General features: G+C 40.6%; 1 protein-coding gene across 21 annotated transcripts in view; it reads left to right on the top strand.

Annotated features, from left to right (window-relative positions):
• The window catches only part of adgrl3.S (adhesion G protein-coupled receptor L3 S homeolog), a 1,276,319-nt gene that overhangs the window by 509,953 nt on the left and 750,259 nt on the right, over positions 1–16,107 (top strand). For all 21 annotated transcript variants that reach the window (XM_041579809.1, XM_041579790.1, XM_041579795.1 and 18 more), the window contains one exon: positions 6,842–7,027. In XM_041579809.1, the coding sequence (XP_041435743.1) occupies positions 6,842–7,027 (186 nt within the window). The remainder of the gene's footprint in view (positions 1–6,841; positions 7,028–16,107) is intronic.

Below are 16,107 nucleotides of genomic sequence, written 5' to 3'. Positions count from 1 at the left end.
TTTAATGTATGAGAACACAACTGATTTAGAAAGTTCTATGTCTCCTGAATGCACCAATACCAAATATATATAGTTTTATGCAGATTTCTCACTTATATATAGATCAAAATCTCGAGGCAGTATGCTACCATATTACCAAAGCACTACACCACAAAACAGCATACTTCTGATTCAAGGCCAAACATTCCACAGTAGGTTAACATTAAAAAACTCCACATTATTAGAATGAGCAAATTCTGGTAAATCAAAAATGGGTAATAATATCTATGTACACCAAACTACCAAGTTGCAATTCTTTCCTAAAGTTATAATTTTTTTATAGAAATTGGTGAATTTTTTGAAAAATGACCTCAAAGCTTCCAATCTACAGCATCATATCTCCCACACATCATTAGGTACCAATTTAAAACACCCTAAATATGATCGCCAGGAGTCCACTGCACAGTTTAATGGCCAAAATGTATAGGTTTACCTAAGCATGTGGCATATAGGGGCCCCAAAATTTAGACACCCCTTTTGAGCTATCAGTTCTGTTATTCCAGATACTGCAAAATCAACACATTTACCTAGTTTTGTGGGGGGCAAAGGTAGTTACATTCAGCCCAGAAAAGCATATATTTTCGGAAAGTACACATTCCCCCAAATCCAAATTGGGTATGCATGTCTTTCTACTCCAAAACACCAAGCCGTAAACCTTTCCTAAATCTGGTGGTTTTGGTGACATTTCCAAAAATACCCTACAATTTCCACCTTGCGACATTTTATTTCCCACATACTATTATGTCCAATGTACATAGGTTTATCGAAGTACATTGCATGTTAAGACCCCAAAATCTACCTTGTGCATACTTATTAGATGGTTTACATTTACACTAATTTATAACCATTGTCAGTTTTATGTGGGATAAAAGCTACAAAAAGTTATGATGAACCCTAAATACCATATATTTTTGGATTGTACACATTTCTATTCCAAATTACCCAACTGCAAAGCTACGCTAAAGGCAGCAGTTTTTATGGCATTTCTGAAACTTGCCTAAAAATATTGCAGTTGGCCGCATTTATCTCACGTATTTCTTACATACAATTGGAAAACTGAACAGTTTGATGCCCAATATGCATTGATATACCAAAGCAGATGGGCATGTGCGGACCCCAAATAAAAGTAGTGCATATGAATTTTCTCGCTGCCAGTTCAGCTTTTGGAATCTGAGACTCTTGAGTGCATATTATGTACCATAAGACCCCCCAAAAAACAAAGAACCCCCCAGAAAACCATATCTTTTTGGAAAGTACACAAATTCAACAAGCGAAAAGGCATCTGTGTATACCAAACTGCAAAGCTATGCTAAAAACACACTAAGAACAATAATGGAGGGATAAAATTGCAATATAACTACAAAAATTGCCCAAACCAATGAAACAATAAAATAACTTATCCTGGTCAAAATACCAGATCCAATAGTTATGCTGCCAAAATAAACAGTTTTAAAGTAAAAACAAAAGATAAGAGTAAAATGAATAAGTGTGTTGTGTAAGTGTGTACGAATAAATGTGCAAAATATATATGTAAATAAATGTGCAAAATGGAGCAGAAGAATATATATGTGAATAAATGTGCAAAATGGAGCAGAAGTGTACAAAATAAAAAATATTTATAAAAAAAGGGCAATCTTTATTAAAATGTGTGTGTTAGGGGCATATTTATCAAGGGTCTAATTTCGAATTAAGAAAAACATCGAAATTCGAATTTAAAAAGACCAACTGAAATTAAGTCAAAGTTGTTTTTTTTTGGTTAAATAGGTCAGTTTTTGATCGAATTGGTCCGTTTTTTGCCAAATTTTAATCGTACGAATTGAAGGAATAGCACATTCGATCGAATTCGATTTCTCAAAAAAACATTGATTTTTCCCCCAATTGACTCCAAATAGGTTCTAGGAGGTCCCCCATAGGCTATAACAGCAATTTGGCAGGTTTTAGATGGCAAATAGTCAAAGTCGAATTTTTAAAGAGACAGTACATGATAAATTTCGGTATTCAAATTTTTCAATTTTTTTCAAATTCTAATCGAATTTGGACTATTCCCTAGTCGAAGTACACAAAAAATAGCTCTAAATTCTAATTTTTTTCATTCGAAAATTCACCTCGACCTTTGATAAATCAGTAAGTGTATAAAATGTATGCAAGTGTATGTAAGTGTGCACTTACTGTTTTTGTTGTTTTTGGATGGGGTCCACGAGGCCCTGGGGGTCCAGTGTGCAGAGGATCATGCAGCAGGAAGTGCGTGGGCGGCACAGAAGAGAAGGCAGTCAAGTGAGCAGCAGGCGCAATCGGATCACCTGCTGTTTTGGAGGTCGGCCCTGCGACGATTGCGTTGCAGGACCGACATGACAGCCCCTCAGCCGTGTTGCCCAGGGGGCTGTCAGCCATCCTGACTCTCTGCAGAGGCAGCAAAAGCCGCCGATGCAGAGAGAAGGGCTCAGCTGCAGTAGAACGTATAATGTACATTCTTGGCAGTCTGAGCCCTGAACCGCTAGCATGCATGCTTTACGTTCTTGTCAGTTAAAGGGGTGGTTCACCTTCTAAACACTTTTTTCAATTCAGTTGTTTATAAATTGTTCCCCAGAAACAAAGACTTTTTCCAATTACTTTCCTTTTTTTTTGTTTTTTTTAACTGTTTTTCAAAAATACAAGTTTATAGTTGAATGTTCCTGTCTCTGGTGTTTCAGTCTGGCAGCTCAGTAATTCAGGTGCAGACTCTAAACTGTTACAATTTTGCAACATTTAGGGGCACAGAATATCGAGGGTTAATAAACCCTCAAATTCGACCCTCAAAGTAAAATCCTTCAAATTCGAATATCGAATTCAAACATCGAATTCGAAGGATTTAGCACAAATCCTACGATCGATTGAAGTAAAAATCATTCGATCAAACGATAAAATCGAACGATTTTAAGCGATCGATTGAAGGATTCTTCTTCAATCAAAAAAAGCTTAGATATGTGATGGGGAAGGTCCCCATAGGCTATCATTGTACCTCAGTAGGTTTAAACTGCCGAAGTATGTAGTCGAATTTTTTTTTAAAGAGACAGTACTTTGACTGTCGAATGGTCGAATAGTCGAACGATTTTTAGTTTGAATCCTTCAAATCAAACTCGATGGTCAAAGTACCCCAAAAAAACTTCGAAATTCAACGTTTTTTTCATTCTAATCCTTCACATGAGCTTAGTAAATGTGCCCTTGAGTTGATACATTTATTTGATACAATTCTCAGCAGCCTCTCTGGAGTGTTAGCAACTATTGTATCAATTTTAACAGTTGCCTGTAATGAAACCCAGAGATTCTGCTCAGCAGGGACATAGATAAGAAATGTAACAACTAAATGTATCAATTTAGAGCAGTTTACAGGGTTGGCGACCCCACCCCAGAGCTGCTTCAGAAGGTGAAAAATGAGACTTTACGCTTCAGTATTAGAAAAACGGTCATGCATAGAAAATGGAAAGTCATTGGAAAAAGTTTACAATAGGTTCAGGAACAAATAGACGGCACTTCTGGAAAAGATTTATTGCTGCTGTATATCCTGACGCGTTTCGGGAATTAATCCCTTAGTCATAGGTAACAGTGCATACCAAACAGCCACATTTTATACAAAAAATAACAGTGACCCCTAGTGGGTACTCAATAAAAACATATTATTTTTTTATTTAAATATCTCTAAAACGTCTTGCATGGTAATACTGTTAAAAAAGTTAAAAACCCAAACAAACTGTAAATATACATTTCTTGTGTATCACGGTCTAATTCGGTTTGACGTTGATTTAAGGTCATGAAGAGGAGGGGGAGGGGGAGGGAGAGAGGAGGGGATGGGAGAAAAGTGAGAGATGGAAGACAGGTAGAGATTAGCTTCTACTCAGCTCTGGACCTTATAAAGGTGACAAGTCTAGTATAGATAACTAATATCGTGTTTAGAGTTGAGACCATTAGGAATTCTGGTATCCAATTTGAGAATCCAGAAGGCCTCTCTAAGATTTAATCCATGGATAACACATCAGGAGCATAACCAATAAGGAGGAAACCACCCCGGTAGGGAGGCATTTTAAGACATGCTCACTGGGTGGCATCAGGGACCTAAAAGTCAAGGTAATCGAAAAAGTAAAAATACCCAATAGGGGAGGGGATGTTATCCATGGATTAAATCTTAGAGAGGCCTTCTGGATTCTCAAATTGGATACCAGAATTCCTAATGGTCTCAACTCTAAACACGATATTAGTTATCTATACTAGACTTGTCACCTTTATAAGGTCCAGAGCTGAGTAGAAGCTAACCTCTACCTGTCTTCCATCTCTCACTTTTCTCCCATCCCCTTCCCTCCCCCTCCTCTTCATGACCTTAAATCAACGTCAAACCGAATTAGACCGTGATACACAAGAAATGTATATTTACAGTTTGTTTGGGTTTTTAACTTTTTTAACAGTATTACCATGCAAGACGTTTTAGAGATATTTAAATAAAAAAATAATATGTTTTTATTGAGTACCCACTAGGGGTCACTGTTATTTTTTGTATAAAATGTGGCTGTTTGGTATGCACTGTTACCTATGACTAAGGGATTAATTCCCGAAACGCGTCAGGATATACAGCAGCAATAAATCTTTTCCAGAAGTGCCGTCTATTTGTTCCTGAACCTATTGTATGCTTAGCAGTCGGATACTGCTTGACAGAGCACCTGGAAGAGTACCTGTGGGGAGTAGTAGCGGTCCTTTTTTCCCTGTTTCCTATTGGAAAAAGTTGTTATTTCTGGTGATCTATTTGAAACCAACTAGTTATTTGAAGGTGAACCACCTCTTTAAAGCTCTTTAAAGGGTTAAAACATGCATACACAAGAAAAAAAATCACAAACCTCCTATTTACTTAATCAGAGCCTGTTGTATGACACAAGATCGCTTAGTAACCATCCACAGTCCATATTTGGATATAAATATTGCAGATATAGTACGTACACCATGTATGTATGCTCTGTAATTCCTCAGGAGAAGCTCAGGATACGCAGGCAGTAATGCAAATACCCAGGTTCAGATTTGTGGCAAGGCCACAAAGGCCCGGGCCTAGGGTGGCAAAATATGAGGGGCAGCATGCCACCCAGCTGCTTTCTGAGGAGCACTGGAGACACGCAGCTCCCCAGTGCTCCGGAACTTGCATGCGCAAACTCGCAAGGAGGGGGGAGCAGTGTGGGTGCTAGGAACACACAGAATAGGGGTGCAGCCTAGGGACGGCCAGAAAGGAAATCTGGCCCTGCACATACCCCCATTAAAGATATTTATCATATCTTTCTCCCTCTGAGAGATAAATCAGATCTTATAGTGTAGCAAGTATTTATACCAGGAGTGCCCTTACTTTACCAATGTGAGGTCCAGTTTCAGTGATGTTGTCCCATTCATCCATAAAACATTGTTAGCATTCTCTTCCATGGAAAATATTATTTAAGTATTCATTTATAAGAAAATGTATATATCTATATTTAAGAAACAACTATTTCTTATGTAGGGACCCGTAGTGTTAATCCTACGGTCTAACACCTCATGGTCTGGGAATTCCCCTGTTTGGCTGAGAGTGGGGTTTCCTAGAGCTTCCAGGGGCAGAGCTCTTGGATTGGTGCAGCATGCCTGATCCCAAAGGAAGCCACACGGTGTCACTGTGCACCACTATAAAAGGAGATTGCCATATGCTCACACATCCATCTTGATTTGGATCTTGATTTGGATGCAGGATAGAGTGATCGTCGGCTGGGGTGCTGCAGTGGCAGACCTCAGGCTATGGAGACACACCATATGGCTGCTATGCCCAGTTTGGGCTCAGGGATAACTAGACCCTGATGTTCCGGAAGATTGATGCCAGACACTGGACTTTAAAGGCTCGTGTTATAGACAGTACTGGGAGCTACAGTTCAGCAAATGGATCAAGCAAATGATTTGTGACTGGGAGAGTCTGGAGCCTATAAACATTTCATCACTGTGGATGCCAGTCAGCTCTGTGTGAGACTACCCATCTGTGTGACTCCTTGAGGTGAGTGTTACCTGAGGGAAGGGGTAGGAAAGGATGAGGATCCAGTGATTTCCTGTTTGGAGAAACAGGCTGTTTGTGTGCCTGCCACGTGGGAGCAAGCACTTTCCAGCGGGAAAGTATGTGGGCAGGTAACGCTACCTAGGACTGGTACTCTTTTGGGGACAAAGGATTGAGATTCTAGGGCTGCCAAAATGGAGTAGTGCGGGACTTTTCCTGGCAGGGAATTACCAGGACTGGACTGCTACAGGTTCCTAGGGTAGTGGGCATTTTTATAAATGAGAATGTAAAGTTTTATTTCCCCTTTAAATTTGCATAAAAGTTATATTTGTTATATAATAAAGTGTGTGATTGGTTTGTTGTCTTAATGGGGCCACCCACAGGTGTATTCCCAGATCCCATTAGGTGGAGGCACTGCCAGAGAAGCATTCCCTGTACCCTTTCACCTTGCAAAGGGACTAAGGACTCGAGTTGGTAAGCAGGTACGACCTTGGCACCAGGGGGGTTGGCCAAGTGGGCGTTACACTTATGTAACCTTAACATGATATATATGTTATTGCTATGGTGTGATGATTGTGCTAATCTGTGATGCCAACTAGTTTTTTATAACACATTTTTCATATATCATACATTCATATATTTGTGTATTCAGTATATCTATATATATATATATATATATATATCTATATATATATATATATATATATATATATATATATATATATATATATATATATATAAAAATATATATATTCTTTATTTTTTTTTCTTACTTAACAGCTGAAGTCTCTAGAAACTGCTGCCAATATTGCAAGAGAGCTTGCGGAGCACACAAAAGGGCATCTGAATGCTGGCGACATTACATATTCCATTCGAGCCATGGATCAGTTGGTTGATTTACTGGATGTTCAGCTGAGGAATTTGACACCTGGAGGAAAAGATAGTGCAGCAAGAAGTCTAAATAAGGTTGGTCACTTAAAAAATATATACCCATAATAGCTATCATGAGGTGTTACTAAGAGCCCAAACAGATATGTGACATACATTTCTTGTATCATGTTTGGATTGCTAGGTAGGTATTTATTGTTGCCAGTAACAAAATAGGAAACATTTTTAACTTGGTGAACCTAACCAGGCAGAATCTGGTTGGATGATGAGAAATATATGTTACTTAAACAGGACGCTATTAAAATATTCCAAAATAAGTTTATTTTATTATTCAGATGTTTATGAAGAAGTGCTCTGCACTTATTCTCCAGTCAACAGTAAATCAGTAGTAAATCTATAGTATTTTAAGGTTGCCTGGGAATGCTACCTCTACATGACATTTCCTCAGTGAGGTTGATGAAGCTAGCAAGACCACTATAAGGTACCAGTGGTCCCTAGTAGCAGATTCGGCTTGCAGTGTCTAACTTCTGTGTCTGAATTATGTGCAATGTATGCCAGTATACACTGCCTTGCACTGCAGAGCACTACAGACTAATTTCTCTCACTATCTAATATTCTGGGATTCCATTACCCAATATTTTTAATGTATGAGAATAGGTTTGCAATAACCTACTCTTAACATGCTATCATTCTATCCCCCATATGTAATAAAAGGCACTAAGTTTGCCCAGGAGAATTAACCCATAGCAACCATAAGATGTTTAATTTTAAACAGATGACCCATAATTTCTGCTGCTTATTGGTTGCCATGAGTTACTGCTTTTAGGCAAACAGTGCTTTTAATTACATAACCGATTAATTACTTTTAATAGAACATACAGGCCAATACTGCTATATAAGCATATATTACAGAAACCATCACCATCATTTATTTATATAGCGCCGACAAGATATATGTATAGTATTGTTATCTTTCCCACTTCAGGAAAAAAAATTGAATTTCAAATTGGCTGGGTGAGATGTTGCTTTATGTCATAAAAGGACATAAAGATAATTCATAAATTTAATCCTGTTTTCAAAAATTCAAAAAAATTTTTACTAAAGTTTTATTGAATTTCCAACAATACAATAGAAAATGCAGGTACAAAAAAAAAAAAACCAAATACATATATACAACCCTAATTTGGTTACTGTCTCTTTAAATAGCAACTTACCCTTGGCAATCCAGGGGCCCTGAGTCCCTTTTGCGTATGAAAAGTACCGGGAACTGGGAATTACAGCGCAGGGAACACACCTCAGGGGGATTCCACTAGAAATAATAAAATGTACAGTTTGCAAATGAAAAAGATATATATAAACTGTAGTAAAAGTGGGGCAAACTAATACACCATGCACTCCTACACTGGGGACACGTGGGACACTACCTAAATCACTATTAGGTACTTAACTGTTGCTCCAACACAGTCCTTTTTAATATCAAAGTCCCAATCCCCTGGAAGGGGTTAATAACCACACAGTTCAAATGAAACTTCCCCAGAGCTCTTATTACCCAGGTAGCGCTACCGATTCCCAAAAGTACCTCTCCCTTTGGAATTTAGCAGCCACTCCCATGTAACAGATAAATGCAGAAAACCTGTCTTCAAGTTGGGGCCCTATGCTGCCGGCCAGGGTGCTCTCAGAGGCAATCACAGTGGAGATTATAGGCAGCTCTGCAGCAGGATAAATCTCACCAGTGGCACCTTTCTCCTTCTAAGTTTCTAGCAGTTTGGCAGGGGACAGGCTGGTCTCAATCTGTACCTTCACAGATTTAACAGCTTTTCTGTACTTGACAGTCTTACAGCTACTCATGCTGGCTCTGTTCAGCTCTCTTGGAGACCCCCTTCATTTAGCTCCAAAGTCAGGCACACCCTCCCTCCCAAAGATGCACTGGGGTGCTCAGCCAATCGGATCGCTATCCAGCCTGTAACTGGGCTGGATGATGTCACAGGCAGAAAACAGGGGAAGGATTCCTCTTGTCCCCTACATATAGTTACTGTATACAATAATGAGTTTTTACAATAATGGCTCATGGTAATACTCTGATTAAACCCAATAGCTCATTGCAATACTCTACAGAACTATATAATAACGCAAAAAACTGTTCTACTGTTGAACTCAATGTCGTATGTGAAGGATTTTAATCCATCGATCAAAACAATTTTCCTTCAGTATGTTGAGCCCTAAAAGACAGTTTTATGACGTATAATTGTGTATAACAAAGCTTTGTATCATATAAGGCGGCCTTATAATCTGTAATCCTGTATAATGAAGATTTGTGCAAGAGAAATCATGGGAACTATTCAACTCGATGACCTTATACTTGTTCTTTATTCTTATTCTGGATTTTTCATATCTATTCTCTAATATGTGTATGATTTCTGAAGTCGTTATCAGACTCTTCTTTATTATAGCTAGGGGCACAATATGCTATTCAGCTACCAGTTAGCTAAGATAATATCTCGGATGTGCTTGTTGGGAGTCTGGCCAGATCCTGATGCATGGGAAGCAAGATCTGTTATTAACCAAATCATTATGAGTTATTGGCTAAGCCTCTCAATGAGCTTACTGTTTGAAAGCAAAATATGCAATATGCATCATAACCAAATTAGACAGGTGCATAAATTTGGACATCCCAACAGAGATATTACATCAATACTTAGTTGAGCCTCCTTTTGCAAATGTAACAGCCTCTAGACGCCTCCTATAGCCTTTGATGAATGTCTGGATTCTGGATGGCGGTAGTTTTGACCATTTGTCCATACAAAGTCTCTCCAGTTCAGTTAAATTTGATGGCTGCTGAGCATGGACAGCTTGCTTCAAATCATCCCATAGATTTTCGATGATTTTAAAGTCGGGGGACTGTGACAGCCATTCCAGAATATTGTACTTCTCCGTCTGCATAAATGCCTTTGTAGATTTCAAAGTATGTTTAGGGTCATTGTCTTGTTGAAATATCCATCCCCTGCGTAACTTCAACTTTGTGACTGATGCCTGAACATTATCCTGAAGAATTTGTTTATATTGGGTTGAATTCATCCGACCCTCGACTTTAACAAGGGCCCCAGTCCCTGAACTAGCCACACAGCCCCACAGCATGATGTAACCTCCACCAAATATGACAGTAGATAGCAGATGTTTTTTTTGGAATGCGGTGTTCTTCTTCTGCCATGCAAAGTGCTCTTTGTTGTGACCAAATAACAAAATTTTTGTCTCATCAGTCCAAAGCACTTTGTTCCAAGATGACAGTGGCTTGTCTAAATGAGCTTTTGCATACAACAAGGGTCTCTGTTTGTGGGGTGAGTGCAGAAAGGGCTTCTTCCTCATCACCCTGCCATACAGATACTCTTTGTGCAAATTGCTCTGAATTGTAGAACGTTGTACAGATACACCATCTGCAGCAAGATGTTCTTGCAGGTCTTTGGAGGTGATCTTTGGGTTGTCTGTAATCATTCTCCCAATCCTCCGCATTTGCCACTCCTGTATTTTTCTTGGCCTGCCAGACCTGGGTTTTACAGCAACTGTGCCTGTGACCTTCCATATCCTGATTACATTCCTTAGGGCTCTTACAGACAAGCATCTTTACTCACACAGATGCATATAAGCACCGAACGCAGGTTGGGATGCAGCATGTTGCATTTTACCTGCGTTTGGCGCTTACATGCGTCTGTGTGAGTACAGCCACATTGAAAAGATTTCAATACGTCTACTCCTACGCTCCCCTGCAGCTGAACGCATGAAGCTGCTCATCTGTAAGAGCCCTTCTCTAAACCATGATACTGAACAATCTTTGTTTTCAGATTTGAGAGTTGCTTTGAGGATCCCATGCTGTCACTCTTCAGAGGAGAGTCAAACAGAAGCACAATTTGCAATTGGCCTCCTTAAATACCTTTTCTCATGATTGGACACGCCTGCCTATGAAGTTCAAGGCTTAATAAGCTAATCATACCATTTTGTTGTTGCCAGTAATCAGTACTGAGCAGTTACATGCATTCAAATTAGCAAAATTACAAGGGTACCCAAATTTTCACACATTTGATTTAATTTCATATAATTGAATACTGCCTCACTAAAAATCTTTGTTCAGAAAACACCCCAGTACTTAGATGTTCCTGGGAAATGAAAGACATTCTGTAACAACTTACCCTGGTGGTCTAGTGGGGGGATGGCAGGGACGCCCGCCGCACCAGTCTTCACTGCAGGTGCCGGTTTCTTAGGGAGCGTGTGCGGCGCCTCTTCCTGGTTTAAAGGCGCAGGCGTGATGGCGCCAGCTCGCATTGGCTCAAAAATTCAAATGTATTTGAAGGGACATTTTCACACTGCCCGTTATAGGATCTTGTTCCTGGTGCTTCTGTGCTATTGAGCTTCTGTTTATTCTGTGATTGATTCCTGTTTTGACTCCTGCCTGGCTATTGACAATCCTGAACTCCTGTATCCTGACCCCTCGCCTGATTAGTGACGCAGATTCTGCTTAATCCTCTGATTGACTTCCTGGTTTGACACTTGCCTGCCTGACTACGTTTACTCTCTGCCTGCCTCGACCCGGCCTGATCTGACTACAATTCTGTCTAACGCCTTGTACCATGACCTTCTGCCCAGAGACATTCTCTTACAGTTGTGCCCCTTTGTCTGCCCAGAACCCCTCGCCTTGCACCTCTAGTTATTAAGACCTGGTGGCATCTGAGTAGCTGAGGGCTCCTCCCGAAGCCAAAGGCGGCTGCTACAGGCAGAAGCACAAGCCAAGACCAGGGTGCTTGGCATCGGTTCTGGGTTTAGGGTGCCAACCATTACATTATAACGGGCCATGTACGAAGAAGGTCAAGCCGCTGCTGCTGCTGCTGCTCCTTCCTACACTGATGTGCTACTCACCACTCTGTTACAGCGCCTGGAAGAACATGAGCAGAGGCAAGATTACCTGATGCAAGGTTTTCATAATCTGACCCGCCGACTGGATTCTTCTACAGTCTCCAGGTCAAGTAGTCATCCCTCCTGTGGCCGCTCCAGTGGGTTCTCCTGCCATGTTGGGTAACTTTACTTAAACCCATGAACCCAAAATTGTCTACCCCCGAGAAATTTAATGGGGATAGAACCAAATATTTTGTATTCAAAGAGGCATGCAAACTTTACCTTAGCTTTTTCCCTCAATCATCCACAACCGGTGAATACAGGGTGATCCCCAAATTTGGGCCCTAAGATTACCCTCCACTGATCCTGCCCGCTTTTCCCTAGTAACTTTCTTTAACATCATGGCGGTACTCTATGATGACCCAGATCGTGCATCATCAGCCGATTCCGCGATTCGTAAATTACGCCAGGGAAAACGGGATTCCGCTGGTGGGCTGTTGAAACCGGTTGGAACGACATGGCTCTTCGTAGCCAGTTTCGTATAGGCTGTCAAAGACAGTTTAGTTAACTACCCTCTATCTACCAACTTGGATGATCTCATGTCTCTAGCCATCCAGGTAGATAGAAGACAGAGGGAAAGAAGGAGTGAGAGGGGTACTTCCTTTCATACTGGTCTCACCAATGTTAAAACTTCTTTTTCAAATGTGGTTACCAATATCAAGCCTCCTAATCCCTCTGTGCCTCTACCTCAGGAGGAACCCATGCAATTGGGCATTTCTCATCTAACTCCTGAGGAAAAGGCTCGCAGGCGGTCTCAGGGGTTATGCATTTACTGTGGGGAAAAGGGTAATTTTCTAAATGAATGTCCTAAGAGGCTGGGAAACTTCCAAGCTAAATGGAGAAGGGGAGCTCCATTTGAGTAAAGAAGTTTCCTCTCCCCATTCTTCCTCTAGGATTATGTTACCTGTTGAGTTAACCTGGCCTACAGGCTCTGTTAAGGTTGCCACATTAGTGGATTCTGGGACGGAGGGAAATTTTTTGGATGCTGCCTTTGCAGTAAGGTACTGGACTGGGCCCAGCCTCTTTCTTTGCATGCAATGCAAAAGTTCTTAGGGTTCGCGAACTATTACCGCCAATTTATCAAGAACTTCTCCCTGATTGTGGCCCCTATCACTGAACTAACAAAGAAATTTGCAGATCTGAGTATGTGGCCCCCCAATGCTATTCAGGCCTGCGAAATTCTCAAAAAAGAATTTGTGTCTGCCCCATTTTTCATCACCCTAACACCACTCTTCCATTCATTGTTGAGGTTGATGCCTCAGAGGTTGGGGCAGGGTCGGTCCTTTCCCAAAGGCATCCAACAACCAACAAGGTACACCCTTGTGCTTTCTTCTCTAAAAAATTTTCGCCTGCTGAGTCTAATTATGACATCGGGAATAGAGAATTGTTGGCTGTCAAATGGGCCTTTGAGGAATGGCGACATCTGTTGGAGGGGGCTAAGCATATGATAACGGTCTTTACTGATCATAAAAATTTGTATATTGACGATTGAATCCTAGACAGGCCAAATGGGCTTCGTTTTTTACCCGATTTAATTTTTCCCTTACTTTTAGGCCTGGTTCTAAAAACACGAAGGCGGATGCACTCTCTAGAAGTTTCGAGTCCAATTCATCCGAGTCTAGCGAGTGCATTCCCATCATTCCTAGTGAGTTAATTGTGGCAGCTCTGGGATCAGACCTAGCCACACTATTATCCTCTGTTCAGTCTTCTGCCCCTGTAGAAACTCCCCTTGGGAGATTATTTGTTCCTGAAGATTTGAGGGAACAGGTTTTGGGTGAAACTCACAATTCCAAAATGGCGGGACATCCCGGCATATCTAAAACGGTGTCCCTTTTGTCTAGCAATGTATGGTGGCCTTCCTTTAAGCAGGATGTCAAAAAATTTGTTGATCCTTGCCCTGTTTGTCAAAGGTCAAAATCATCTAGGAATTTGTCGCAGGGATTGTTAAGGCCACTACCTATCCCTGACAGACCCTGGTCCCATCTTTTGATGGATTTCATTGTTGATTTTCCCCCTTCTCAGGGGAAAACTGTGATTTGGGTGGTGGTGGATAGGTTCAGCAAGATGAGCCACTTCATTTCCCTCCCACAACTCACTTCTGCCAAAACCTTGGCTGAGTTATCAATTTCTAATATTTTTAAGTTACATGGGTTTCCGGTCAATATTGTTTCTGATAGAGGGGTACAGTTTGTTTCAAAATTTGCAAGCATAGAAACAGCTGAACCCGTATCAAGCATCAGGTTAACGGAGTGTCCCTTGTCAGCAGAAGCAGTCCTGACACTGTCAGTGCATAGAAACTTGTCTGGAATAAATGTACCAGCTTTATCCACACTTACTACTGTGACATTTGTAGTAGTGACTTCATGAACATCTTTAGCAGAACTATGGCAGATCTTAGCAAATGTCCTACTGCTGCACCATTAAGCTTTTGCAGGACATGTAACATGATTTGCAGTGTGTTGTGTCGAACCACAGTGAAAGCAGTATTTTCTATTTGTATTTGCTGTATGGTTTTGCAGTGTAGGCGAATCCCTTTCCTTAGCACTATTTTGCCTGTGACTGTGCATTATTAGGCCACAGTGCTGAATTCACAATCTGTACATTCCCAGCAGTTCCATGACTGAGAGTTTTAGCCTCTGCCACTGCTGTTTCAATTTGGCTAGCAACTGTAATAGCCTTTGCAAGGGATAAATCCTGCTCTAGGAGCAGTCTCTCTCTAATGCGAAGTGAGTTTGTTTTTTTCCAATATTTGGTCTCTTAGCATTTCACCTGTTAGATTCCCAAAGTCACAGGTAACAACCAGCTCTCTCAAAGCTGCTACAAATTGTTTTGTGGATTCGCCATTACGTTGTCCACGTTGGCGGAATTTATATCTTTCAGCAACCACATTTACTCTTGGCACAAGAGTATAGCAGTAAGAGCAGTTTCATAAGTATCATCAAGTAATGGTAATGGATAGAATATATGTTGTCCCTCTGCTCCCAGGCAGTGAATAAGTAAAGCACGCTTTATAGCAGCAGAAATCTCCCCTTGGTCAGCAGCAATAATATAATTTTCAAACATACGGATCCAAGCAGTAAAAGGTATGGTAGGCTCACCAGGGGTTGGAAAAAAAGCTGCAGGCTGCTGCAGAGCTAGAAGAGACATCCTGTCTTCAATCTGTTATCTTATGAGTAGCCAAGGATGAGTAGAGTATAACAGTGCTTTATTAGCAGAGACTCATGCAGCCATTATACAACAGTAACTTTCACTTTTAAGCTGTATGAAGTATGCACAGTATAAGTCTGGGCACAGTGACATCTACAGGCCATTTGTATAAACACAACATGAATGTCCACCATTCTGTGTAAAATAAAAAGTGGTGCTACGTCTAGAAACCCTGCTGCACAAGGTTTCAAAAGCCAATATATACCAAGAAAAAGTCAGATGGCTTCCTCCCCCTTTCTCAAGTGCTCTTACAATTGTAATACGGGAAACAGGTATATAAAGGTGTAAAGGTAAAAAACCCTCCACCCTCATTAACTGACATCACATAGTGCATAAATACATATACTGAACATTATACGAACATAAGTGAATACGTGAATACCTGTGAAGTGACAATGAAGTACTAGATATTGATATCATGGTTATGCACCATCAATTCAAATTAATGAAATAACAAATCATATATCAATCAAAAAAGTCCATAATGATATAAGTACATAATGATATAAATCCATAAAGTAAATCTTCCATTATTACTGTGAAGAAAAGTATAAGGAAATTAAGCCAATTACATCAGAAAAGGTATCCCGTTTTCAAAAAAAAAAAAAGCAGTAGTTCAGATGTTAATTTAATCCCAAAGGAGCCAAAGTATTATGTTTATCTATCCACATACCATATTTACTTGAGTATAAGCCAAGCTTTTCAGCACCCAAAATGTGCTGAAAAATCCTACCTCGGCTTATACTAGAGTCAGTAAAAAAAAAACTCTGGTAGATGAAACAGATATATTAAGAAGCTGCCTTACCGGTAAATTTGCAGAGAACTATTAGGAGCTTTGAATCTGTATCCCACATGATCTGTAGCTGTGCTACTGACCAGAGTCCCGTGCCCCTGCACCCCGGATGGGGCCCACAACCCATTCATGGGGCCCCGATCCTAAGGAGCCAACGGAGAACACCCCCCTCCCAGCCAGAAACAATGGCGTTGATCTGCAGCGCAGGAGGAGCAGC

This window comes from Xenopus laevis, chromosome 1S (assembly GCF_017654675.1).
Source record: "Xenopus laevis strain J_2021 chromosome 1S, Xenopus_laevis_v10.1, whole genome shotgun sequence".
In the NCBI taxonomy this organism is placed as follows: Eukaryota; Metazoa; Chordata; class Amphibia; order Anura; family Pipidae; genus Xenopus; species Xenopus laevis.
The sequence above is the reverse complement of the archived record's forward strand: the minus strand, read 5'-3'. Positions and strand labels throughout refer to the sequence as shown.